At 53.9% G+C, this 26,439-nt stretch overlaps 2 protein-coding genes across 5 annotated transcripts in view; one reads left to right on the top strand and one right to left on the bottom strand.

Moving 5' to 3' along the window:
- Nucleotides 1–487: 487 nt before the first annotated feature.
- RNF222 (ring finger protein 222) lies at nt 488–13,909 on the bottom strand. Its single transcript, XM_080367569.1, has one exon. The coding sequence runs from the start codon at nt 3,117–3,119 to the stop codon at nt 2,454–2,456; it is 666 nt and encodes a 221-aa protein (XP_080223695.1). The 5' UTR covers nt 3,120–13,909; the 3' UTR covers nt 488–2,453.
- Nucleotides 13,910–14,672: 763 nt separating this feature from the next.
- NDEL1 (nudE neurodevelopment protein 1 like 1) overlaps nt 14,673–26,439 on the top strand; it is a 29,245-nt gene continuing 17,478 nt past the window's right edge. Inside the window, exons 1-3 of one of the 4 annotated variants that reach the window (XM_080367529.1) lie at nt 14,673–14,791; nt 23,946–24,043; nt 25,490–25,643. In XM_080367529.1, coding sequence (XP_080223655.1) covers nt 23,958–24,043; nt 25,490–25,643 — 240 coding nt within the window. In that variant the 5' untranslated portion in view covers nt 14,673–14,791; nt 23,946–23,957. Of the gene's footprint in view, nt 14,792–15,052; nt 15,239–20,458; nt 20,478–23,943; nt 24,044–25,489; nt 25,644–26,439 lie in introns of those variants that run through there. The other 3 variants (XM_080367528.1, XM_080367527.1, XM_080367530.1) reach the window with 3 other exon arrangements.

Here is a 26,439-nt window from a genome sequence, read left to right as displayed (position 1 = left end):
CGTGCCCTGACTCGTGCCCGCGGGCACAGGAGCGTGCCACCCCTAGCAGAGCTAGTGGATGCTCAGCACAGGGTTTCCCAGGGCATCTCCAGCCTCTTGCTGCCTGGCCCTCACCCACCGCAGGCAGGGGGCTGGGGGTCCAGTGCCTGCCCCTGCCAGCCCTGCCAGCCATCCCTGGCCAAGCAGTGCCACCCTGTGGCAAATGCCCTCCGTGCTTCCAAAGGGGGTGGGTGATGCCCCTGGACCCCCACCCCAGGCCTCTTGGTGCCTGGCACGGGCTGCCCCTGCTGAAAACACCCCACTGAGCCTCTCTCCTCTGGTCCAGCGTGTGGCCCCGAGACAGCACAAGACACCCCATCTCATCCCCCTGCTGCCACTGAAGCCCTTTCCTCTCCCTGCTGCCCTGCCCAAATATCTCCAGGGCTCCAGCAGCAGTGGGTTCCTGCAGCCCAACCCCTGGGGAGCCCCCCCGGATGCAGATGGCGGGGGGGGGGAGCATTCCTACCTCCTAGCAGCCCTCTGCCAAGGGGCTGGTTCCCTGGTACTCTGAATTAACTCCCCAGACAGACTAATAATAAGGTTTGTTATTAAATAATGAGTCCTGGGCGCGTCATTATCAGGTAATAATTTCTTATGAAATAGGATTCCCATTCCAGTGCAGTGTCTCAACACTTTTCCCCAGGCGATCTCCCAGTGCTTTGTGCAGGGCTCAGTGTTGTTGTGCCCTGGGTGTGGGTGGGGAAACTGAGGCACGGGGTGGGGAAGTGCAGTAACAGCATCACAGGGAGAAGCTGGGCAGCCAGCAGCCCAGGCAGGGCACCGTGTCCTGATTGTAACCCCAGGAAAAGGGCTGGGATACCATCAGCTCCTCTGCCCCACACCTCTCACCCCTTTCCAGCCCCAAGTGATTCTTATCTGTTTCCCTGAAATGTTCTGGCTGATCCCAAAGCTCCTCAGTGGCACTGCTGCCCATGCCTGTCCTTCATGCTCAGCCATGCAATGGGAACCTCTCTTCAGGAGCATGGGAATCATGTGCCAGCCTTCCACCCTGCCACCGGCTCCCACGGGCGATGATGAGGGATGTCCTGCTCCTCCTAGGCACGTTGGGGTGCTCGTGAAAGCGTCACATTCCTGAATGATGGGGCTGAGAGCAGCACCCACGGGGCCAGGGACTGGGTCAGGAGGACAAAGGTGGCAATGAGGATGCAGAAGTTGTGTTGGGGTGCACAGCTGGGAAAAACACAATGAAGGACCCCAGCATCAGTGGGAAGCTCCAGCACGGGAGTGACCAGCAGCACCCACTTCCCCTGGGAGCAGGCATGGAAGGTCCCAATTCTTAGCTGTGCATCTCAGAAGCCCGCTCCCCTCCCAAACCAGGGATCCTGGGGTGAAGGGCTGAGGCTCCCCTAAGTGGGACCCGTCCCAAACGGCAGAGCCCGGAGACACGTGGGCTGAGCACGCCTAACCTGCTTGCATGGGTGAAAATGTGCCGTTGAGTATTAACTCCTGGGAGCTGAATATAGGGATGAGGAAATACCGCTCTGCCAAGACACAGGGCTCTGGCAGAGAGAGCAGGGTGCAATCCCAAATCTGCCTCCTTATACAGTCCAGACCTTTGGTTTAGCTTCCTGCCCACACCCCTCTGCCTGCGCCTGCATCCCCAGGGCAGGAGGGGTGCTTGTGGCACCGGGAGGAAGGCCACAATCCTGGGGAGCTCAGAGAGGGATGTGGGGGAGGGCAAGGCTGGGACTGCCTGGGGGATGGGCTGGCATCCCTTCCCACCTGATGGCTCTGCAGGAAGGGGAGCACTGGCTGGCAGAGGGGAAGGTGAGCTCACAGGGGCCAGGATCACTCTGTCCATCCTCCGGTTTCACTGCTGCTGTTGCCAGGTAGCTAGAGGCTCTGACTCACCTTCACATCTTTGGGATAGAAAGCCATGAATTTCTGTGCCAGGGTGGCTGCATCACGTAACCCCTTGACCCCAACAGCCTGGGGAGCCTGGGGACCTCCAACCTGGCAGCCCCGATCCTCCAATGGACAGAGCCCTTGGCTGTCCCTGGGCTCTGGGTACCTGGGTGCCATGGTCACAGCCCCCCAGCAGCTGGGATGGAGGGGAGGGACCAGCGTGGCCCTCTCACCCCCCCCCCCACATGCTGTCCCAGGGTGCAGGAGGAGCAACCACACTGTCTGCTAAGACACTGGAGGAACCCACTAGCAGGGTCTGACCCACCATATTTTAACCGAAAGAGGCAGAAAACTCCAGCAGTGACACTGCAAGCACCTGGAGAGCTGCAGAAAGGTCTGAAAGTCCATTTGGTCCCATGTCAGATGAGAGAGCTTCACCTGAAGCTGCTTCTGGGCTTTCTCCAGGGGTCTTTCAAGAGAGGTTCCAGCCCTAGCTCTGTCCCAGCATCAGTGACACCTCTCTAGTATCTGAGCTGATCCCATCCCTTCTACGAGTCCCTCTTCACCAGCAGCAGCCAAGGGAGCACAGCCGCCAGCATGGCCACAGTCAAGATGAGGAGGACGGCGAGGGCAATGGGTGACTGGCAGCACTTCACCCCCAGGGCCGAGCTGGATGACACCGAGCTCTGTGTGTCCACTCTGCTTCTCCCCCCCAGAGAGCCACAGTCCGTGTCCACCAGTGGCATCCCATGGTCGCTGATGACAAAGATGTGGGCTTCCCGCGCCAGCTCTCCTGGGACCCCCTGTGAGTCCATGGGGCTGTTCTCTGTGCTGCAGCGCTGATCAAAGCTCTGTACCGGCATCACAAAATGGCTGGGCACCACCAAGGTGTTGCTGGCTTCTGCTTTGGTCAGATGGGACAAGGAGGAAGGTGACAGAGGCATCTCCAGTGTCCGGGGATTGGTGCCTGCCTTGGGTGGCCATAGAGCCGCCTTCTTGCTGAGGAAAGTCACGTAGCGGCAGACGGGGCAGATGATGCTGCTCTGGACCTGGCCGTCAAGCTTGGTGGAGAGCAGGCACTTCACCAGGCAGTCGTGGCAGAAGGTGTGCCCGCAGCTGAGCTTGCGGTGCATGGCCTCCAGCGGGTGAAACTTCTCGTAGCACACTGGGCACTCAGCCGGGGGACCCTCCTTGCTGGACGAGGTCTCAGACATCCCTGCTCTGTCAGCCACGGGCGCTCCCCAGCTGTGAGGAAGAGATGAGATGGGTTAATAAGGGTCTCGGATGCAATGGCTAACATGATCCACCTCTTCATCTCTCCTCCTCCTCCCTGCTCTCTTGTCTTTGCCCTCTTGCCCTAACAGATGCAGTGGATGGCTACTAGGCATGGTCTCAACAAGGCAGGACATTTTCAGGAGCATTAAGCTTCTCAGTGTGGCCCTTGGGGCAAGAGAGAGATGATGGGAGGACCGAAGCTCCAGAGCCACCAGGGGCAATAAGCTCTGGCTGCAAAATCACATGGGAAAAGGTATGACCCCCTGGGTGGAGCTGTGTCTGCCTGCTCCGTGCCTCATACAGGTGAAGCAAGTTCAGCTTGTGTCACGAGTGCCTCTGTCACTACTGCCAGCTCCCGGTAGACAGGGGTGGGTGGGAAGCCCCATCCCACAAAGAAACCTGCTGCAGAAAGGGAGATGCTCCCGTCCCAGGGGACACAGAGGGGCCAAGAGGAGCAGGGGGAGGCCAGGTCAGCAGGGCAGTTGGGAGCACAGGACACCACGGAGATGGAGAGGGAGCATGCCATCACCGGGGCAGGCAGCAAGGACCCACGCCAGGCTCCTGCCAGGCTGCTGGAGGATGTCCCAGGCTGGTGGTCAGGCCACTGCCATCGCTGGGCAATGCTCCCCGCTCACACTGGAGCACAGTGCAGCCTCAGAGACCAGCGTCTCCTGTTAGTCAGAGGGAGCAGGGCAGAGCCCAGCCAGCTCAGCCAGCCCCCGCCCTGGCCCGGGGTGCGAGTGGGAGCGGGGGGATGCTGTGATCCCCAGACCTGGGTCTGGGCTGGGTCTGAAGCTCTCCCGTGTGACTCCCAGGGCAGAGAGCATGCACATGGCAGCTTCAGGGAAGGGAGAGAGGGAAAGGAAGAAGGGAGATTGAAGAAGGGAGAAGGAATAAAGGAGAGGGGGAAAGGGGTAAGGGGCGAGGGGAGGAGGGATGTGCAGCTCAGCTCCCTTCTCTTAAGGTAGTTCAGGGACTAGAACTTCATAGAACCTGCAGGTTTTTCCAGACACAGCATTTTCAGACCCGACCAAAACTGCAGCCCTTTTCTCATAGATGACTGCACCCAAGGACATCGTCACAGCCAGTTCTGGAGGTCTTGTCATCCCCTCCTCATCAGCCCTTTTCTTGCACAGGAGCCACCCCCTGCACCAGGATGGCTGCAAGAACACAACAAGCCACCCCTTCCCCACGCAAAAGAAGAAAGATCCAGGCTCCTGCTCTGGCTTAGGAGGGATTTGGGACTCACTGATACCCCAAAGCGCTGCAGAAGGAGACCCTAACCCTGTGCATTGGCTCCTCTATGCCCCGAAGTCCCCTTACCTGCTGCAGAGCACCAGGGCAGGGGCCCCTCCATGCACTCCACCACGGTCCCCAGCAGCAGGGCTGGCCATGCCCCAGCCCCAGCACTGAGCACCAGCCAAGAGGACTGGGACGCCTATATAACACAGAGGTGTTGGCTGCGCATTTCATGCGGGTGCGTTGCGCAAAAGCTGGAGCAGGGACAGCGACAGCTCCTGGGGAGTGAATGTGGAGGAACTCGTTCGGGTTTTAAAGGTCTGATATTTGCCTGGTTGGCCAGGGAGTGGGCGAGGAGCCAGCGTCAGGCGTCAGAGGGCAGGGACAGGAGTCATGGTCCTGCCTGCTTTCCCTCATGTAATGGGAAGCTGTAGCTGGGCTCATCCCTGGGTCAAACCCCAATGAAACAGGCACTAAAGGGGATGCCGGGACCCCAAACCCCTCTGTTGCTGCAAAGCAGGGTGAACTGCAGCATCCTGCCCTGTGGCTGGGCTCCTGTCAAACACTTCTCACCTCCACCCTCCACCACTCCCCATCCCTTGCCCTGGCCACATCTTCATCCCCACATGCCCTCACCTCCTCATGCCCCAAATGTTTATCCCCCCCCAGCCCTGCACTCCCTGTCCTACATCATCAGGTCAGAGTCCTGGTGTGGCAGTACATGACCCAAAAATACACTTGAGTAGGCATGGGGACCATCACCACCTCACACCTGCCCTGGGAAAGGGTTCCAGCATCTCTGGGAACCTGGGCTGGGCAGCAACAGGATCCCTGCAGGCTCAGGGCAGGCAGGAGCCCCATTCTTGGTCATGTCAGCAGCCACTGGTGGTTTGTGAGTCACTGTTTGGCCACATGCAAGCTGGAAACCCACAGAGAGAAGGTTCCCTGTGGCCTTACCCGTCTCCCGGGGTGCTGCCCGTCCCTCACCTGACCCCCAGGCAAGAAGCCGAGAGGCATCTTCTCTGCAAAAACTGCCAGCAGGGCGGATTGCTCCTGCCTCAATCTCAACTCTTTCCAACCACCCCTGCCACCCCTCAGCCCGGCCAGTGGCCACAGGACTGTCAGCCCACGTGCAATCCTTGCCAAGCAGCTCCACAGGGATCTGGGTGCTGCTTGCTACATCCAGAAGAGGTCCCCAGCGCAGGCGTGGTGACCCCAAGGCGCCTGCCTGCATGCCTTCCCTGGCTCTGGCTGTGGTGGTGCACCCACGTGACCTGGATTTGCACCATCAAGGGGTCTGAGTGCCCCAGAGGACCTGGGGTCTCCATCATGATAAACCTTCAGGAGAAACCTGGACATACTGGGAGGTCTTGCCTTGGGGCAGGGAAGTGCTCTGCAGAAACATTCCCAGCCCTGTGCTCCTCCAGCTTCAGGAAGGTGCCCAGGGCTGTGCAGGGTCTATGGGGCAGGCAGAAGAGGAGGTGCACCCCTGGCACCCTAAATCCAAAGAGGTAAGCCCTGGAGTCCCTCCATGGGTAGAATGGGTGGTTGCACGTGGCTGGGTACTGCAGCAGGGCACAGGGCTGCAGGCGTGGGCAGCAGTATCAGTCGCTTGTGGGTGCAGCGGTTGCAGTGGTTACAACACAGGGCTGGTTTCTGGAAGGAGAAGGGTGGGTGCGACCCCACCAGAACAGCCCGTGCGCTGGGACAGCTGCCAAACTGCATCTGCCCTCTGCAGAGAGCACCCATGGTGGGAGGCTTGTGCCCCAGGGGGCACCTCTTGAGCCATGAGGACCCGTCCCTAACTGGACAGAGACCAAGAGCATGTCAACACCTTCCACACCTCTGCTTAGGATCGAGGACCAAGCCATTCCATTTGTTATCCCAGTTTTCTTGGGATGGTCAGAAATTGAGGCTGAAACCTCTCTAGACAGATCGTGCCAGGGCTGAGGTTGCACGGTCACCCCTGGGGTAAGCGTCCCCATCCCCTGGCCCCTCCTTCAAACTGCTGGAGATGCCAGGGCTGCTTGCACCCATCGAGATCTCCAGTGTGGAACAAGTGATCTGGGCCAGCGGGAGCAGATTTGGGGCAGCCGAACTTCTCGGCTTCAGTTTAGTCTCTGTTGGCACTGAGGCGGGGTGGAAATTCCTGTTTCCCATACTTTAAATGCTCTCCACATTCGGAAACTATGACCTCATGGCTCTATACATAGGCACTGGAAAAACGAGTCTGCCTCCCTTTGCTGCTTTGACCACGCCAAAATCAAAGGGATTTTGGCATATCACGGCCCCAGCTCTGTCAGCAGTTTTGTCCTTTCCCGGGCATGGCTTTTCTCCATACCTTTGCCCCACTTCCAGTGCAGCTACAGCTTTCCTGAGTGACAGGATTGAGTCTGCCAGTGCCTGAAGGACAAAAATCAGGTTCAAGGGCAAAGCAAGTCCCTAAACACTGCCTGTATTTGTCACTCAGGCTTTAAAAAGTGCAGCTCATGGCCAGTATTTCAGCCCCGCTTCGAACCCGATGCAGGGCTAAGGGCTCCAGGATCCTTTTATCCAAGCAAGAAGGTGGCACCAGGCTCAGCTCCTCTCCAGAGACCACAGCTGAGGCCACCTCTGCTCTTGGGTTGGTGGCTTCCAGTGAATAAGGGACGTCTCTGACCCCAAGAAGGACACAGACCTCGCTGCAGTGTCCCTTCCCTGCAACCACAGCGGCGTTTGGACAGAGCTTTGCAGCCTTTCGCAAGGACAAGAGGTTACTGCAGAGACAGCCCTTGTCTTCCACAGCATCACCCAAAATTTCCATTCTCAGCAACCAGACATGGAGGAGGGGAAATGCTATTACATACAGTTACGTGAAAGTGCTTATTTTCAAAGTACATTTAAAACCAGAAGATTGATCTATCTGTGAGTCTGGTGCCACGCAAATAATCACCATAGGTCACAATATTTCCATATCAAATCCATATTGCACTTCCTCAGATCCTAACTGATGAAGCAGGGACATTTCCAATGAGCAAAGACATATCCTACATCCCTTCACTCAGCCGGGGCTAAGATCCTGGTGAGAAAATCCTGGATTTATTCTTGGTGGCAAGATGCATGCAGAGAGCTTTGCCATGCAGCCACAACCCCTCCGCGTGCTGGTGTCTGCTGGAAAGGCTGGACTGGGTGAAGTCTCTGGCTTGGGCAGTCTGTGAACGAGTGATGGCCAAAAGCTGCAGGAGGAATCACTGTGCCCAACTCTATGTTGTCCTCTCTCAGTGCCATGAATGGCTGTGATGGCCAGTGTCCCTGCCCAGTGGCCTTGACGTGTCCCCAGTGAAGCTGCAGGGCAGTGTGGTGGGGATGCTGCCCCTCCTGCTTCTCCTCAGCTCCTTTCCATGCTGGGCTCATTACACTCATTACATTACTCATTTGCACCTTTTCCCCATCACCCTGGGTGGGCCCAGTGTGCTCTGCCCCATCCCACCCAGGTCACAGCCAGTCCTCCCAACCTCCCCCAGGTTTTCCCTTAGCAATGCTCAGCCTGCAGATCTGAGGCTCTGTAGCAGTTTCTGCTTGACCCATTCTCCTCCCACTTCTTCCCAGCCCCAGCTCACACACAGCGAGTTGTTGGCATTGATGGGAGCAAGGTAAAGGGGAGGGATGGGAAAAAGTAAATTTTTGATCCCAGCCCAGGGAGATATTCCAGCTGGGGAAGAAGCTTATTGAAGCAAAATTACTTTCCTAGGGCTGCACCGTGCTGGTGGAGGGTCCAAGGCTCCTAGACCCTGTCTGAGTTATATCCAGTTCCATGGTGTCAAAATAAATTCAAATAGCTGAAAAGATGGAGAAGCTCAAGGGCACCCAAACTCCTTAAAGGGTCTTACATGTCCCCGAGCTCATCCATCTTTTCCCACGCTTGCTTTACTTGAATTCAGAGTGGAAAAATCAGTGTCTGTTTCTTCTGGGTGTCTCTGCCCATCGGACACCTGGCAGGATGGAGTCCCACCACCAGGATGCCAACTGAGCTAAGACGGTGGCCCAAAATGAGCAACAGCTCTCCCTTCAGCTCTCTCCTCGGTGGTTTTTGCTGTGCCCAGGAGGTGGTGCTCTCGGATGTGCTTTGGCTACCCTCAAAAAAAAAAAAAAAAAGTCCAGAATGCACCGATAAAACCCTGAGCCTGCCTCTCCAGGGGTGCCAAGGTCTGGAGCTGGTGATCCCCACCAGCTGGGATGCTGCCTTTTCCTCACCGGGATGGATGGGATCTGCTCATCCTTCTGCCAATCAGAAATTTAGGTCCAGCCATTTGACGGGATGAAGGAACAGCTGGGAAAGTCCCCAAACCCTTTGCTGACCTTTTCCTGCCAGATGCTGCGGGTTTTGCAAAGGGACCTGTACGATGCCTGGGCATCACTGCTCTGACCTGCCCCTGCCTCCCTGATGCTGGCAACAAACCCTCCTGGGAATGATGACCCTGAGTCTGGTGTGAGCCCTTGGAACCTTATCCTCATACCAAATATCAGGGATCTGTCCCATCTAGTCCATGCAGAGCCACACAGATCGATGGTGCATGGTTTCTTTCCATGCCTGGGAGGGCAACTGCAGTCTCCAGGGGCTCCTTCAACATTTATTTCCCCCCCCAAAGGTGCCCTCCATCAAGCAGCTCACTGCAGGAGCTGCCTCTAGTGAGTCTGGGGGCAGCTCAAATGCAATAACCAGAGGTGGTGAGCAAGACCAGAGCTGCACGACCCCCCCTGGATGTGGTGGCAAGAGCTGGCCCATGTCCCTGTCCCCAGGCCCAGGGCTGCTTCCCCACATGCCTCCTCATCTCCCTGGCCCTGGTCCCACCTCATATTCCACCCCAGCTTCTCCAGGATGCTGGTTAATGGCAGGAGGGAGGGGAGAGTTGAGAGCTGAGATTGCAGAGGGGTTGCTGCCTTTAATGGGAGCAAGTGCAGGTCAGCTTCAAGCCCTGCAATAATGCATGCCCTGGAGCAGCATGCAATAATGAAGAAAATCAGCATTTCAGGATGTCTCTACTTTTGACAGGCAAGCTGAGCTGCAAACAAGTATTCTTAGGAATTGCTAACAAAGTCTGTTGAAGGAAGTGATTTGGCAAATATTGCCCAGGCACCAAAGACAGCACTCAGAGTAGTCAATAAAAATAGCATTTATCAAAAAAAGTCTCTGTATGGATGGATACAGCCATCGCAGAGGGGGACTTTGGGCGCAAGAGGGAGAATAAAAGAGGTGACCCCATGGCTGAGTGCAACAGAGGATTTGCTGCCTTTGTGCTTAAAGAAATACTCTGTTAAGTGTCAGCCCTCCCCTGGGCCTGGATCCAGCCATCGCTCTGTCCAGGCTGGGGGGTTCCCACACCGAGCTGTTGCCCTAGGCTGACCCATGGAGGATGAGAGTCCCTCATCCCCTGGCAGGTAGTGGGATGTGACTGCCGGCTGGCGGCAACCGCTGCCCTAATGATGCTCCTTGTCCTGAAGCTTTCCCCTGACCTGCCTTCACCTGGGCTGTCTGGGTAACAATCCCACTAAGCCATCTGGGCACATCCCAGGAGAGCACTGGGTATTGGTGACACATGGCTGTAGGTTGAGCGGCGAGCCCCCAGCTTCCCCCCTCCCAAAAATGAGCCCCAGGCTGCTGCAGGCATGGCAAGAGCAGGAGCCATGGGTGTTTGCTACACTCAGCCTCATCCCGATCCACTTCATCCTGGGGGGGGGGGGGAGTCCCCCCAGCCATGCCGCAGAGCAGCGGCATGGCACCAAGTGGCTTTGTGTTCCTGGCCACCGCATCATTCCAGCAGGCTGCCGGGACACGCGCCAGGCAAGCGGAGTCTTGGCCAGCCCCACTGCTGAGCACAGAGCCGTCAGGGCCCCCAGCCCAGGGCAGAGCCAGGGGGATCCCCATCAGTAAAGTCTCTATGGGGGGGCCGTGAAGGGAGCACCGAGGGGCTCTGCCTGGGCCAGTCATCCCCCCCCACAGCCATTGCCCATGGACCCCCACTCCAAAGCCCTCCTAGACCCCTGCCTCTCCATATACCTCCCACACCACAGCCTTGCCACATCTTTCACAGACCTGCACTCCCTGCATTGCCCTCACTCTCACCTCCTTTCCAATCCCATCCTTCCCAGTCCCATCCCTTCCCAAATTCCTCCCAGCCTCATCCTTCCCTGCAGGGTTTCTCATATCCCCAGCCCTGTAACCTCCCCAAACCCATTCCTTCCTACATCTCTGCCAGTCCCATCCCTCCCTGCATCCCCCCAAGTCCCATCCCTTCCCTGCTCCTTGCTGGGAGGCACACGGAGCCTCACAGGAGCCACTTCTCATGGGCTCCAAATAGCCATGATTCAACCCACTGGGTTGCAAGGATGAAATACTGCTGCTGCTGTTGTCAGCGTGGCACTTGGATGGGGACCATGGGTAGGTGTGAGCAGCAGAGCTCACGTGCAGATGGCAGGTCCTGCCCTGAAGACTGCCCTTGGCCAGCTGGGGAAGGAGGCAGCGGGGCAGGGCTGCAGGATTGGGGCTGTCTGGGGGCAAACACCAGTCTGGGCAGGGAAGCTGATATTCCCCAGCACCTGCCAGCTCTGAGGCCAGCAGACTCGTGACATGAGTCCTTGGTGGGAGACATGCAAGACCAAAGGCTGGCTGGGCTTTTTGCAGTGGTCAGAAAGCCGCTGGATCAGACGTCACCTTTCCCAAGCCCTGGAGCAGCCAGGCTTGGCCAGTTTGAGCCCCATAAAGCTCTTGAGGTGCAATGAGTTGACAGTTCTCAGACCACATCTGCAGGGGCAGCACTCACAGCTCCAGAGCCACAAGCAGATATGGATGATGCTGCCTAGCACAGAGCAGTGCCCTGCTTCATGGGCTGTATCCCACCCCATCCCAGCTTCTCCTTCACCCAGATGCTCCTTTCCCCTACAGCTGCCTGTCCTGGGGACTGCTGCCAGCCTTGAAGCCCTGCCAGGTCCCCCTGCCATGGCTGGGGCAGCTCAGGCACCACTTCACCTCGCCGATGAGCAAATCCTTTGCCAGGCAGCTGAGAGGCACTGCACATCACTCAGCCCTCCTTCGGCTGCTTCACCTGGTTAAGGAGTATGGGCAGACAGGGTTAGTGCAGCTGGAGCAGGGGAAATGGGGAGAGATGCTGGCAGCCCCATGTGTCTCCCCTCTCTGGCTGGGATGTTCCCAGCTCTGTCCACCCAGCTGAGATGCTCCTGGAGACGGTGAGAGCTGCTGGTTCCAGACACCCCTCCAAGGCAGGGATTAGTGAGAAAATCTCTGCCCTTCAAAAGCCAGTCCCGGCAACTATTTCTCCCTCTTGAACCTTTGCCAGCATCTCTTTGAGGTGATACCCATGAGTACCTGCACGTTGCAGGGCCCCACATCAGGGCCAATAATTCCCAGCCCATAACTGCTCCTCTGGGGACCCACATCAACCCTGTATCCCACCCTTTGGAGCTGTCTGCCCCACAGGTCTCCCTGTGCCATGGCACAGTCCTTGCAAATATATAACCCACCTGCCCCCATGGCCCCCTGCTCACCCCGCATCGGAATAACCTCTGGGAGACCCACGCCTGGACCGTGGGACAGCCCCGGCTCCTGCCCACGCCGGGTCCCCCTGCCTCTGTGAAAGACCTCCCTTCGCTCGAATCCATTACGGCTGCTTTGTCTCTCCCCAGCCTTTCAGCAGAGGGGCTTTTGCTGGTGAAACACAGACCTGGCTCGGCTGGAGGGAGACACAGCCGCATTGTGCAGCCGCTAATGCTAAGTGACTGCTCCTTTGTGCGGCTGGAAGCGCCGAGCCCTTGGCGAATGCATGGGAACAGCTCCAGTTTACAATGGGGTGCAGCCAGGAGCAACCTCAAAGCAAACATTGACTTAAAAATCAGTGTTAACCAGGCAGGCACACCGGACCTCTTGGGAAATACAGCCCCCGCCAGCACTACGCCTTTGTCGCCAGAAGCAAAACCCTGCTGGGCTGGGACAGAGGCGCTTGGTAAAGGCTGCTTTGATGGAGCTGGTGGCAGCCATCCCTGGTCCCAGAGATGCTGCATTGACATCTGCAGCTGACTGGGACAGCAGTGCCACCAGGCGCAGGGAAAGGCAAAGGGTATTTTGTTAACCTAAACACTCAGTCTGGGAAAGAGGGACTGAGGAGCTCGGGCTGGGGTTCAAAGTATCCCACTGGAGAGAAAAGAAACCAGGGGTTTGCCACTCCGTGGATGCCCCTTGAGAAATCAATGTAGGGTTGCATAGGTCACACCCTTGGCACTTTCATAAAGGAGACCCCCTCACACCCACACAGCTCATTTCCAGCTGCCTCACAAGTCAGGATCTCTGTGATGTTCATAGCGAGGTCGCAGATCCATGCACATCCAGCATGGATGGCTACCCAGCACAGCGAGGCTGTTGGCGTGCAGCACTGACCCCTGCCCACAGCTCCCTGGTGAGAGCTCGGCTCATTTCCTTGCAGATGACTGTACTGCATCTCTGTCCCCTCGGGGCAGGGGCTGCTCTGTGATTGAAGAGCGTGGAAAAACTGCACCAAGACCACGTGGGATGTACAATGCAAACGGTGCACGCCATTTCCTCATGGCTTCTGAAGTGCAGTGAGAAAACCAGGCACCCAGCCTGCTCCAGATTGCAGCGGTGGGCACCCAGCTTGCTTCAGAGCACAGGAATGGGTGCCGAGCCTGCTCCAGAGCATGACAGTGGCACCCGACCTGCCCCAGAGCTGGGCTGTGCACCCACCCAGCATCACCAGCTGTGGCTGCTCCTGCAGCACAGGGCTGGAAGCTGCAAAAGGAGATGTTCTCCCAGTCAGGCATCCAGCCTCTGCACAGCCACCTTGACCTCCCTGTCTGCCCTCCAGAGAGCCATGGAGAGGGCCAGCTGAAGCAAGAAGGTGGAGGTGGGTGGTGTGGACCAGGGTTGTGAGCATCACCAGCGTCAGCCAGATGTGGCTGGGCACAGGGAATACTGTGGAAGGTGCACGAACTGGGAATAAGGCTGTTTCCAAGAGGGATGGGGAAGCTCCAAGGGCAGCTTGCCACCAGGATGACTTCTGACAGGACGCTGTGGCTTCCCTACCTCTCGCAGTCTCTAATTCAGGTGCAGTGTGTGGCTCGAAGCCGTGCTCTGCCGCACGTCCCAGACTCGGCACTGACGCTGCCGAGCAGCATTTGTGGCCTTGTGCAATACCCAGGTCACGCAGGGTGACCTGGAAAGCCCTGTGCAGGTGTCAGGGGACATCCATGGCACTGGCTGGACGCCTGGCTGAGGAGGGAGTGATACATGCTCTCCATCCACAGGTTATCCGCAGCCACCTGTCCCATCTGCCACAGGAAAAGGTGGAAAAGCACCAGAGCATCAGACCTGGATAACCCCATATATGGGTGGATGGGACATGGCAGAGAGGCTGTGGGGACAGATGCGGGGGCAGAGGTGGCCTTGGTGGCACCGTGCCCATGGAGGGGACAGGCTGTCCCGCTGTGGTCTCGGCCACTGCCACGCCATGCTGCCGGCAGCGCTGGCCCACAGGGAGGGAAGCAGGAAGGCATCCCTACAGCACCGCGTGCTCTAATCGCAGGCCGGCCAGCTAATTACAGAGGGTAGGAAATCAGGCATGCAAACGAAGCCCAAGTATTAGGTCAGCGCAAGGGAGCCCGGCTGCGGGGCAGGCACCTGCCTATGGCCCTGGGGGCTGCGCGGTCACCGGGACAGCCGGGGGAGCAGGGAATGGGAAAGCCGGGATGGAAGGGACAGTCCTGGGAGGCGGTTGGGTGGCCTAAGCTCGGCTCAGGGCCAGTGGGGTCCCTGGGGGGGGTTCAAAGGGCCTCAGCGCACTGCGAGTTGCCCGCTCGGGGGGGCTCTTTCGGGACAGGAAAGCCGTGCAGGGGACACAGGGGACGAGGGCGGCTCAGCGGCTCGGGCCGTGCCCCGGTGCCCGCCCGCTCCCCTCCATCGCTCGCCCTTAGGGCCGGATGCCCCGGGCCTGCCCGCCCCGGGGCCCCGAGCAGCGGAGGGCAGGGAGGGGGCAGCGCCCGGGGTGGGTCGGAAGGGAGAAGGGAGGGACGGGGCGAGCGGCGGGGGGTCCCCGGGCCGTGCTGGGGCGGGCTGTCGGAGGGGGTCGGTGTTTCCCGGGTGGGATCGGCAACCGGGGGCCGCGGCCGGGCCAGCCGGGGCAATCGGGCCCGCACCAGCCCGGAACCCCCCGCCCCACCTGGGGGAGGCCCCGCCCCCCGCCCCGTGACGTCGCTCCCCCGCCCTGCTGTGATGCAATCACGGGGCGGCCCCGCCGCCGGAGTACCCGGATGAGGCAGCCCCGGCTGCGGCGGGCGATGCCGCGGCTCTGACAGGGGATGCGCCCCGGTGAGTGGCGGCGGGGCAGGGGGTCTCCGCGGCGGCCCGGTGCAGGGGCTGGGCACGGGGGTGGCGAGAGGTGGCCGCGGCCGCGGCGGGGGGGAGCGCCCCTCACGGTGCCGGGGGCTGCGGGCCCCGCGCCCCTGCGCCGATTGGCTGCAAACTGACAACGGGGCAGGTCCCGCCCCCCACCCGCCGTTGGTTGGCGGCGCCGCTCCGCCGCCTGCTATTGGCGGAAGCGGATGCCTGTAACTGGCCTGCCCGGCCCGGCCCTGCCTGCGCGGCCACCGCCCTGCGTGAGCCGGTTCCCCCCCCCGCCTCGGTCGGCTCCTGAGGGGCGGCCGGGGCCCGCGGCAGCGCGGGGTGGGGGTGCGCGGTGTCCGGGCACCCCTTCCCGCCGGAGCCGGCCGTGCTCGCCCGGTGGCAGCGGCCTGCGGGAGAAGCCCCTCTTTTTAAGGTATTTCCAGTTGAGCGTGAGGGACGGGGCCGTGGCTGGCGCGGCGCTGACCCCGCGGGCGGACGGGGCGCGGGGTTCGCCGTACAGCTCGGCGGTTCGGGCCTGGCTGCCCGCTCGCCCGTGCGTGCCGGCCGTGGCCGTGGGCTCCCGCTGCTGGGCCCGGGGGGCGGGAACGCGGCTGCTTGTGGCACCGTCGCGTCACGCTTGGCTCCGTCAGGCCGCAGGGCCTGTGGGCGCGGCGGGCAGCGGCCAGGCCGGGCCGGGGTCTCCGGCGGCGGGCGGGGAGGGGAGCGGCTGTGGCCGCCCGGCGGTGCGCGTCCGTGCTGGTCGGAGCGGGGCGACAGAATGCGGGTGCCGAAGGCGACATTGCCCGGCCGAGGGAGCCCGCCCAGCCCCTGAGGGGGTCGCCTTCCGCGGGGCAGTGGCAGCCCCCGGCGTGGGGGCGCGGGTGCTCCCGCTGGAGCTCGGCGCCCCGGCCGGCCCCGCAGCCCCACGGGGGGCGGGGGTGCCTGGGACGGCGCTCACGGTGGCGAATTGCTTCGGACTTCGCTCCTTCCTCACTGCCGTGTCCGAAAGCGAAGGGACGTAACCCCCGTGCGGCAGTGAGTGAGTTCGGTGACTCGCCTGGCCCTTACGGGGAGGGAGGGCCCCCCCCCCCCCCCCTCCCCGTTTGCGGCCGCTTCCCCCCCCCCGTTTGCGGCCGTTGTGCCCCCCCTTTGCAGCCAGCTCTGGCCCAGAAGGTGTTAATTTTTCAGTCCTGCGTCCCCAGTCGCTGACGGGAAACTGGACATATGACTTGCTTCCGTTCTCGTAACATGCTTGGTAGATCAGATGTCTAGGGTACATCTCTATCGAATACTTTTCAGTAATTCTGTGAGGGTTTTTCTCTGACGTTTTTATCACTTCCCTCTCAGCTTAGTGAATCCTGTTGTATTTCACATATGAGTGACTGAACTCGCAGTCCCTGCCTCATACTCTCAGTTTGAGTTTGGTCCGAATTGCAGCAGACATGCCGTAAAGGGTGAACCCGTCTGATGCAAGAGGAAATACATTACTAGAGTTACACTTCAGTTAAGAGACTTCCCATAAACTCATCTCCCTCCTTCCTAGGGAGGAGGAGAGCTGTCCTCACCCACTTGCAGCCCAGCTGCATTGTGCTCAACCAGCTTGTGCTGGGAGTATTTAGTGACTCAGGGCTTCTCTGTTCTCTCTGAAACTATCTTGACTTCATCATGAGTGCGCATGACACTCATGTGGCAGAGGGCATTTTTGGATGCCTGTGGCGTTTATTGCCCTGAGAGGTGGTTAAATATGTGAAACCACCACATCACTGTAGAAGAGTTCCTTGGATAAGTAAATCAAATTCTCCTCCACCGCTCTTCCCCTGCACCCCCAACAATTCCTGGACACCGCAGAGGGTACGTGGCCTTGTCAAGGTCAGTGTTTTGTTAGAGATATTAATAACTCTTAAGAGGAAGGGAGCTGTCCCAGGGCAAAAAAAGTGACTGGGCAGCTTTTATTTTTATTTTTTTGTATTTAAATTTGATGTGTCAGCAGTGTGACTGCACAGGCTTGCTGGTTGATGGTGCTAGTTAACTGCGGTTCAGTGGGGTATGATAGGTGTGGGTAAGTAGTGCGGGTTTTATATTAATAGTGTCAGGTCTGCCCTCTAAGAGGTCGTCTGCCTTATAGACACAGACCCGGCTGGGCTGTGTATTTCTGTTGTACATATGGAGGCAGAGCCCAGGCATTCTCCTGTTGGTTTACACGTGTGAAAATTTGATCTTGCATGTCATTGGGAGTTACAGAGGTGAAGATATGTGTTTAGAGGCATAGCGATTTAATTCCCCTCCCCCTCTTTGGGGTAAAGCCCTCCCCATCCATGGAGATTGCAGACATGTGAGCTAGTTCCTCATTTGGTGGAGAAGGAAAGAAAAAAGAAAGGAAAATAAGAAAGTGGTGTGGAAACACAAGACCGATGGTGTCTGTGACCTTGGTGCCTCAAGGAGTCGTGTCTCTGGAGGCATGTCTGGGAGTAGACTACCAAAAAGTATGGCAACAAAGTACTATTTGTTCCCTCAGTCTATTACAGTTATTTTTTAGAAGCAGGGAAAGTCAGACTACAGAAAGAAAATGGTCTTTTTACAGTCCTTCTCGACATCTGTGACACCACAAACATAATCGAGACAAACCATGAAGTGCATTCAAGCAAACAGTCTTTTTCACTACTGTACTGCACTCGTCCATGGGCAAAATGAGACATACTCATCAAAGCAAATTTTTCTTGATATGATTGTATCCCTCTAGAGCTGTTCTGTCAATTCAGCTCAGTAGCAGATTGTGCTGTTTACCTCTCCTGATCAGCGTAGAGTTTGGGGATTTATTTTTAACTCTCATCTTGTTAAGTGCTTACTGAAGAGACCTAAGGCCCTCTCTGTTGATGGCTGGACTGTCACTAGCTTTTGGGTAGCATTTTTCATTTCCCTCTCCCTGGCGCTGGCTGAACTTCAGAGATGTAAAAGCAACTGAATTCAATCCTCTGGGAAGAAACCTGTACTAAGTGCTTTTCCCTTTAAGTTTCTTGGTCACTTGTCATTCTGCAGTGTCCGGAAGCATCTTAGCCCTCTGGCCATCGCCTTTCCAGGGAATGTCATCATCAGTATGATATTAATTGCTGAGACAATAGGGAGGCCTAGGCGATCTGTATGCTGTCATTTGTCACAAGCTCTTTGCTGTGCATGTCATAAACTTTCACATAAATTCATTGCTCCTAGGTAGGGTGCTCTGTAATTTTTCAGGGTTTAAAGAAAAAACAGGCAGCTGTGAGTTTGAGTAGATGCAGGTTGAGTGGATAATATCTAGAGGTGGTGTTGGGGTGTGCTGGCATGTGGCACCTTGTGCCAGCTGTCAGGATCAGTGGTCCTGGTGTTCATCATGTCCCACGAATTTTCCTAAGAGGTGGTTTTCCAGAGAGCAGAGTCTGAGCTGGGGGAAGCATATCCTTTTTACAGCCTTAATTTCCTTCTCTGTTTGCTATTTACTCCACACCCTGCTCTATGTGGATTCATCCCGCTGGAGTTCAGGTTCCCGGGTATGGAGCTTGGAGCAAATTGTTCTCATGGTCAGGCCCAGATTGTTCTGGGACATGCTCATCTCCAGGGCCTTTCCTTCATCTCTGGAGATACTGAACATGCATCAGGAGCACCTGCCTCTTCAGATTTTCCTTTTTTAAGGTGCTTCAGTAGTGTTACATGGGAGCAAATAGTCAGATGTCTTAAACTTCCTATGTTAGTGAAAGGGAGAAATGTTTTCAGTAGTTGTAGCTTGATTTCTGAAAAGAGGCTTCTTGCATCAGTACCTTTCCTCTGGTTTCAAGGCTTTCATCCTAGTGCTGGCTAACTCATCGCAGGTGTTTTTTGCCCCACTGGATATCATACATTCATGAGGTGTGTGAGTCTTGGCTGTGTGGTGTAAAGCATACCTGTTCTATTTGATTAATAAGGCCAATCCCACCAGAGGCTGTTGAGATAACAAGGCTTTACTGTATGGTATTTGCTTATCTTAAAGGCTTTTTGTCTGAACCTGGCACAAAGTTCTTGCAGGTAGCATTTGGTTATCTTTTGCCTCCTGTGCTGTCCAAATTGGAAATGCAGTATTTATTATTACAGCAGAGGACAGAGTGTTGTGCTGACGCTGTGCCCTGTGACTTTCTTTTTTTCCTGAAAGCTCATATGCTGCTGTTGTAAGAGGCAAGGAGGCATTTGTTGCGGTTCACCCGAGAACATTCAGTTCAAAAATAGTATTGCAGGAAAAGACAGAGGTTCACTTTCTGAAGCAGCGATGGATGTGGGCAGCCTTCCAAAACATGTATGAAAATGCCTCCAGCTCCTATTTCAGGATGAGAAAAACAAGCACAAATTGATTGGTGAAATCTAATCCATGCCATTTGTTTGTTTGTTTTTTATTTGTTTTCCATATTCTAATAAATGAAAGACAACACAGATTTGCTTTGATTTTTGGCTAGAATGTTCAGTTCCTTTGCTTTGAGTCCTGATGGGGTTTTGGGAAGAAATCCAGAGCTTCAGGGTTTTGGGGAGGTTACCTGTTGGTTCTTGTGGTTTGAGAAGGTGGAGAACGGTGGAAACAAGATTTCTTCTGCTTTTATGTCTGTGAATCAGCATAAAATGGGAAGAGGAGGAAGACCTGGTTGCTGACAGTCCTTTCTGCTCTCCACAGCAGCTCTGGATGGTGCCAGCACTCAGCAGCAGAGTCATTCCCTGCGAGAAGGGGATGACTGCGGCAATTAACATGGCACCTGGCAATTTTGGGGACTTGGGTAGCCAGAATGGGTTATCATCTCAATAACTGAAAGCCACACGCGAGCTTGGCAGAATTTCTTTATCAAGTCCTATTTTAGGTAGTTACTTGTTTAATCCAAAGGTCAGTGGATGTTTGCCTTCCCTTCGGTGGTGGGGCAGCAAAGCATAGATGCGGGAGTTTTAGCACTGTTGTCGCATTTGAGTGGCCTTGCACTGCCTCTGCTTAATTATTTGTGTGAATAAAATGAGGAAGAATGGTTTATCCAGCCACTTGAGATGCTGCAGGTACATCCTGGGTGAATTGCAGCTGCCTCCAAGCAGTACTCAGAATTATTTTGGACACGCTTCTGTAGCTCAGCCTTAATGCGATGCGTCAGTGAATTGACTTGACTTTGAGAATGGGGAGGAGTGGATTCCCAACTGTGGGAAGGGGTGGGTAGAAGTTGAAACATGGTGTTACATTTCAAACTTAGTGTTTTGGTCTGATACTTGATCCAAACTCTAGCAGCAGCCTCCAGTCACATGGAGAGCCGGGGAAGCTTTTTTTTAAGTTACTGTGTTACACTTCAACTGTGTTTGTGCTTTGGTGACTTAGCTGAAGGGTAGGTCGGTAAAGAGTTTGGTTTGGCCTCCAATGCAAGATTCCTTGAGCTACTTGAAAAATACCGTCTGCATGTTGGTTTACTTACTTCTGCTACATGTTGGATTCAGCCTTTGGCTCTTGTAATATCCAGAGGACACTGAGCATCTCACTTATAAAGACGCTTTTGGAGGTGGGAAACAAGATTTGTCCCATACAAACCCCCCTGGATTTAGAGAAGTTCTTAACCTACAAGCTGCATTTTTTTTTTACAGTGATCATGGCGTGGAAAAGCTGTTCCATTTTAACAGCGGAGAGTTACTCTGCCCTGCTGACTGTGTAAGTGGGGGCTTGAAAGGAGCTACCACGTTTTGAGCATAGTTCTTGTTTGAGAGCTGCTTTGGATCCTGGAGTTATGCCCACGTAGCTGAGTTTTCCCAGGGCACTGCGTGAATGCTAAGCTGTGTTGTAATGAATTGAAGTGAGCAGCAGCATAAGCCTGCTCTCATTTTCCCTGGAAGACGCTGCTGCATTGTCTTGTTTGTATCCTGAAAGCCTCAGTGTTGTTTGTCAAAGGCTTGATTCTGCGAGTGCCACGTATGCAAAGAAGCCCATGAATAGGAAGGACTTGCCGTGCTGGTTCTCAGCTCCTCACATAATGCCCAGAGCCCGGACAACTGGCAACAGGCTGAAGCAAAGCTGTTTTTGTTAAACTTTTGGTATTCTGTGGGCATCCGCTCTCCCACACATGAGATGTTTAAAATTGTCTGGTTATGTTTTGATAATGCCTAGGAGTCACTTTCTGCCAGGCATGTGCATGTGCTTAGATAGGCCCGTGTTTCTATACCTCATGTGCATGTGCTTAGATAGGCCTGTGTTTCTATACCTTAAGTAGAGGGAATGGGCAAAGGTCTGGCAAAAGTGAAGTCATTTACTTATGGGCGCATGTGTGCTGGTGGCAGGTTTGGAAGGTGGCTGCATCTCCCAACTCGGGGTAGTGTTTTGGCTATGAACTGCCCTGTTTGTCCTCTTGCCTCTTCCTCTTGTCCCTCATGTTTGCAAGGGAAGACAAGCGATGTAACCATGTACAAAAACTGGGATGTGGGTGTTGGAGCTTAGTATTGCATGCTGGCATGAGCATCCGATGTAGGTGTTTATGCAGTGCAGTCAACAGATCAAAAATCCATGCTGGTAGCATTAGGCATGGTGATAGAAGAGGCATGGGTAATTGTGAGCTATCCCCTGCTTTGCCAAGGCGGGCGAGGGATGGGTGACTTGGAAAAGGTCATCTTGCTCCTGCTGAGTGGATTTAGGGAGGAAAAGTTGCTGCTGAGGGGCATGAAGTACCTACCATAGAGCTGAATCTCCTCCCTCCGGTATCTAAAAGGAAAGGGTCTTTTGACCAAGGGCGAGGGGCTGAATCTCCTGCATCGGCAGTTGGTGACTGTGAGTACTTGCGGGTCCCAGCAGCCCTTCTGACACAGACTGCGGCTTTGCAGGGATTCCTCGGCTGTTTATTTCCAAGGGCGTACCCCGTGTGAGCAGACAGGAAGGAGTCTTGGGCCCAGATGTACCTTATCTCAGCTATTTCTAGGAAATGGTGTGAGATATTTCTATGTACAAACTTTTTTTCTAAACACATCTTGAATTTTGCTGATGGGTGGCTCCGGAACTGTGGGAGCTGACCCCGTTTTATGCTGTGTCTCATTTATTTTGGGGTGAATGTGCTTCTCAGAGTGAAGCCTCTCAGACTGTGCCAGTTCAGAGGAGAGTGCCTTAGAGGAAAAGGTCAGAAGGCTTTTTTACTGAGGCAGTTTCAGTGAGAACAGTGCAGGACTGATGTTATGGACAGCACGCAGCAGTAGCTGAGCTGTTCACCTCTTCCAGGCAATCTGAATTGCAGTTCAGGAGCTGCCTGACACATGCCAGAGCCACAGCAGATGACTGCTTGCCTTAATGCACCCGGCTGCGAAACCGCAACAGATTGGGAGGTGATTCATGGGCTCTACCTCCGCTGTAAACAGTCTTTTGCATAGGACTTGGGATTTGTCCCTGTGCTGTGATTAAGCTGCCTTGGTAACAGGTGCAACTGCTGAAGCAAGTACACCCAAATAAATTTTTATCTGAAGAGGTACAGCAGGACTGACAGTATATGTGCTGAGGGAATTATAATGGCTCCGTGTGTATTTTTTATTTTCTTGGTACAGGGCAATGCAGAAAAGGAAGCGCTGTCAGTTCTCTTGGGCAGCATGGAGACCCGATTGTGACAAACTCACTTCTGCAATAAAGCTGTAAAGTTTAAATAAACACAGTGGGAGAGTTGGGGTTTTTTTGAGGTTCTTGGCACCCTCTGGGTAAATTTGATCTTGTGCCCTTGGATTGTGGCAGCTGCAGTCTCAGGTGAAGAGCAAATGTGCTAGTTTTGCCTCCCTTTATCTGTGAGCTAAGTGCCCGTCTCTGAAATGAGCCTGTCTGCCCTCTGATGAAAGCATGGGATTGTTTTGTCCCACTTTAGGTGTCTAAAATGTGGGTCACTGAGATGCAGAACATATTAGTGTGACAATTTTAGGCCTGAAGGGACAGTGTTGGCTATTGATGCCTGTTAGTATGAAAGTCAGGTTTTCTAGGTCAACTATTACTGATAGATGAGCTTGATGCAAGCATTGTTTAAAGCCTCTGCATTAAACAGAGAAGAGGTTTGTTTCAGCTTATCTTTGCTGGGTGTTAGTAACAGAATTTGAGTCTTTGCTTTTGGGGGTAAAATGCCTACTGGTAAAAGTTGTTGTGGGATTGCGTGGGGAGAGCTCAGAAATGGTACGTGGTGTGGTGCATCTCCTGGCTGTGGTCGGGAACTGTGGCTGTCTGAACACTCTTCTTGGTCCTGGTGTGCGTGGCAGGAGGGTGACCACCGCTTCGTCAGCTCCTGAGACCGGGTGTGTGTCAAGGATGCTGAGCAGCAGTATAGAAAGTATGTGTTAAGTTGTGTTTCGCTTGCTGGCTAGTAGCCAAGCAGCAATGCAAATGGCATCCAGTGGTCCAAGCAGCTGAAGAAAGGAGGTCCTCATTCCTCATCCTCATCCAGACAGTGTGGTCCCCCTGCCTTGGCATGGGAAGCTGCTCCTCTAAACACCTCCAGGCTCAAAGCACTGTTGTATGACGTGACTGTAATTTTATGAGGCTGATCTTTCTTGTGTTTGAGAGGGCGGAGGGAGAAAAACTGTGTGGATAACTTCTGTTGCCTGCATGTTTTACGTGAAGGCAGGAATCGGCTAGGACCCACGTAGGAAGAGTAAACTGAAAATTAATCTTCATAGCACAGTGTGTTAGCAGTTGACCTCAGGATGTTTGTCCTCATTCATTACATGCCTTTGCAGCTCTAATAGGAGTTGTAGTGTGCATCACGGTGTTGGTGACAGGAGGCAAAATCTCTTTTAACAACATTTTATGAACGGAAGTGGAAGCTGTAGCAGCTGTAAATTTTGGTATCCTTACCAACTGCGGTCCTGAGTGAGCTTGTGGCATTAACTGCTGTTTCAGTGGCAGGTACAGAATACAGCCAGAATTTCTGGTCTTGTTTCAGGCTGCTGCATGAGCGTTTCCAGAAGCTGGGTAAAATTACGTTGCTTGTTGTAGCAGGTCTCTGCTGAATGAGGCTTGTTAGGGATCGTTAACATCCCACTTGTGGGTGCCAAGTCTAAATGCCGCTGTCAGAAAGGCTGTGGCAATGAAAGCCCAGTATTTAGCAGCAGTTTTGGGAGTGGTCTGCCTGTCTATTTATCCCGAGTGTATTATGTTTGTATCCTGCAGGTTGTATTGATCATGGACAGTGAAGAAATCCCGACCTTTTCGAGTCCAAAGGAGGAAACTGCATATTGGAAAGAGCTTTCCTTGAAGTACAAACAGAGGTATGGTTGTACACTTGCAGGCTGGATTAGGTTCTTAATGGCCAGAACACTGTTTAATCTATTTCTCTGCAAGGCTACACCAAGATGGCTATTAGATATTTTAGAAAGAATTTCTTGCATATCCAGCTTTAAAATTTCCAGCCTTGTGGGAGCTAAGTATTTCTTGCACAGCACTACCATGCCAGGAACTCCAGGCTATGTTTTGAGCATGTTTGAGCAAGAGCAGAGCCCTTTTGCGATCATGTGCATCTTTGTATAATTAAAGTGCTACCTTAAGTAGTATCTTGACGTTTAATCACAGGAAGGCGCCTTTGGGCTTACCTTGTATCGTTACTGTTCCCTTGAGCTTCTTGTAGTGGAATTATTGGTATGAAAGGTGGCTGACTTGGTGTCTGCTGCAGTTTATTGAAGTGTATTGTACCTCATAGTCCAGCTTGTACCAGTGGTTTGTGTCTTTTAGGGGGCACAGGGCTTTTTGGTTACCAAAAGTGACAGGAGGGGTTGCTGTCTTGAGTAACACTGTGCTTCTTGTGGGAGAGGGGTGTGATTTGTCTGGGTGTTTTGGGGTTTTCTTTATAGAGTGGGGGGCACTGGAGGCTCCCAGTTTATTTTCTTTGGAAAGCTTTCTTTGCATTCAGTGTTACTCAGGTGCAGTGAGGTGAAGCCAGTTAAACCTCTGTCAAGCCCAAAGAGCCCAAGCTTCAAGTTGTTGGTTTTTTTGTTTGTTTGTTTGATTTCGGGGTTTTTTAAAGGGGAAGGTGGAGGGATTGTGGAGAACCCTAAGCTTTTCTTGGGTGTCAGAAAATTCTGTGTTTCCTGAAGCCTTGTTAGTTTTCTGTGTTGCTTGCTAAGAGCTGAACTATTATGTATGGCAAAGATGCAAATTTAATAAGCAAAGTATGTGGAGTAGTTACTTCTAGTATTTAATAACTTGCAGTGGTACAAGGTAGGTATGTGCTGGCTTCCTGCCCAGGTGCTCAGTAACCCCAAGATTCAAGTTTTCATCCTTTTCAAGAACCTTAAATTTCCAGGTACTGCAGAGATACAGAATCTGCTTTTCTCTCATATAGTTTTTGACCAAAATTGGGTTAAATGTTTGCTTAATTAATTGACTTTATCAAGTCTGCTAGCAGTGAAAGCTAATGGAGTACAAAGTGGGTTTCAGACTTGCATGAATCCTGTAAATAGCCTTGATACAGGTTTCTGTTCACACATGCGTTTAATGTAGCTGTTTGTTTTGATGTAAGAGAATTAATTTCCTTTTATAGCTAAGCTTAATGTGATTTCTCAGTTTCCCCATTTTTTTTTTCCCCTTAGAGGTCTGTAGGTGACACTTAAGCTGAAAAAACAGGAGTTTTAAAGTATTTAATATTTTAGAAGAGCTGTGTATTTTCTTTTAATTTGGGAGATACTGGCTTGTCAACTGATGAAATCCTCTCCTTACAGCTTCCAGGAAGCTCGCGAAGAGCTGGCTGAGTTTCAGGAGGGAAGCAGAGAATTAGAAGCTGAGTTGGAGGCACAGCTAGTCCAAGCTGAGCAGAGGAATAGAGATTTGCAAGCAGATAACCAAAGACTGAAGTATGAAGTGGAAACATTAAAGGTAGGTCTTTTCTGTAATAGCATTGCTGCTTCTTAAAGATATGTCTTCGATCTCATTTTAGATTGTCTGGTCTGTTTGTGGTCACTGAGTATCCCAATGAAGTAAAGGAGTTGTCTGTTCAAGATCCAGACCGAAGTATGACATGTACTCCGAATAAGGCCAGCAACTTACCAGGGAAATTTCTGGTGGAATTTTTCTTGTTCACATCATGAAACTCTTGTCATGGAGTTTGTGCTTGTTTGTTTGAATTCTCTAGGCTTTGCCAAGTAGTAGCTTTAGTAGTTACACGGGCAACATCAGCATAGCAACAGTGTGGACAACACAAGTATGTTTTTGTCACACCACTGCATTGTCATCTTCCTTTGCAAACTAAGGGTGTTTTGCCCAGAGGTCTCCTTGGTTTTGAGGCCTTAAAGAAAGCTGAAGATTAGTGATTTGTGCACATCTTTCAGATAGAAACTAATTAATTCTTAACAGCCATATCTGTGGAGACAGGAATTGTGTAAAGATCTGCATGTGCAGAAGGTAACTTTTATTTGATGCCTGTATGTTAACAAGTTCTCACCTCTTTTGGAATCTTGGAAAAGCATCATTTGTTGTAGTCTTGAGTTATTTTATTGAAGGCAAGGGTTGGAAACTTACCCAGTGGAATTAAAAGTTTATGGGGTTACTTGTTTGCGTATCCACTCCTGGCTTTATCTGTAAGGTCAATAAGTGTTTTATAATGTCAGCAGTTTTTCCATAAGCCCCTATCTGCACCCTCAGAGCTGGTGAGAGCGTTTGGGAGTGAGTTCCA

The sequence above is a fragment of the Falco punctatus genome (assembly GCF_963210335.1).
Source record: "Falco punctatus genome assembly, chromosome: 1".
In the NCBI taxonomy this organism is placed as follows: Eukaryota; Metazoa; Chordata; class Aves; order Falconiformes; family Falconidae; genus Falco; species Falco punctatus.
The sequence above is the reverse complement of the archived record's forward strand: the minus strand, read 5'-3'. Positions and strand labels throughout refer to the sequence as shown.

What these genes read in the sequence shown, in the direction of transcription:
- RNF222 (XM_080367569.1), bottom strand. Translation starts at nt 3,119, where the DNA reads ATGTCTGAGACCTCGTCCAGCAAGGAGGGTCCCCCGGCTGAGTGCCCA.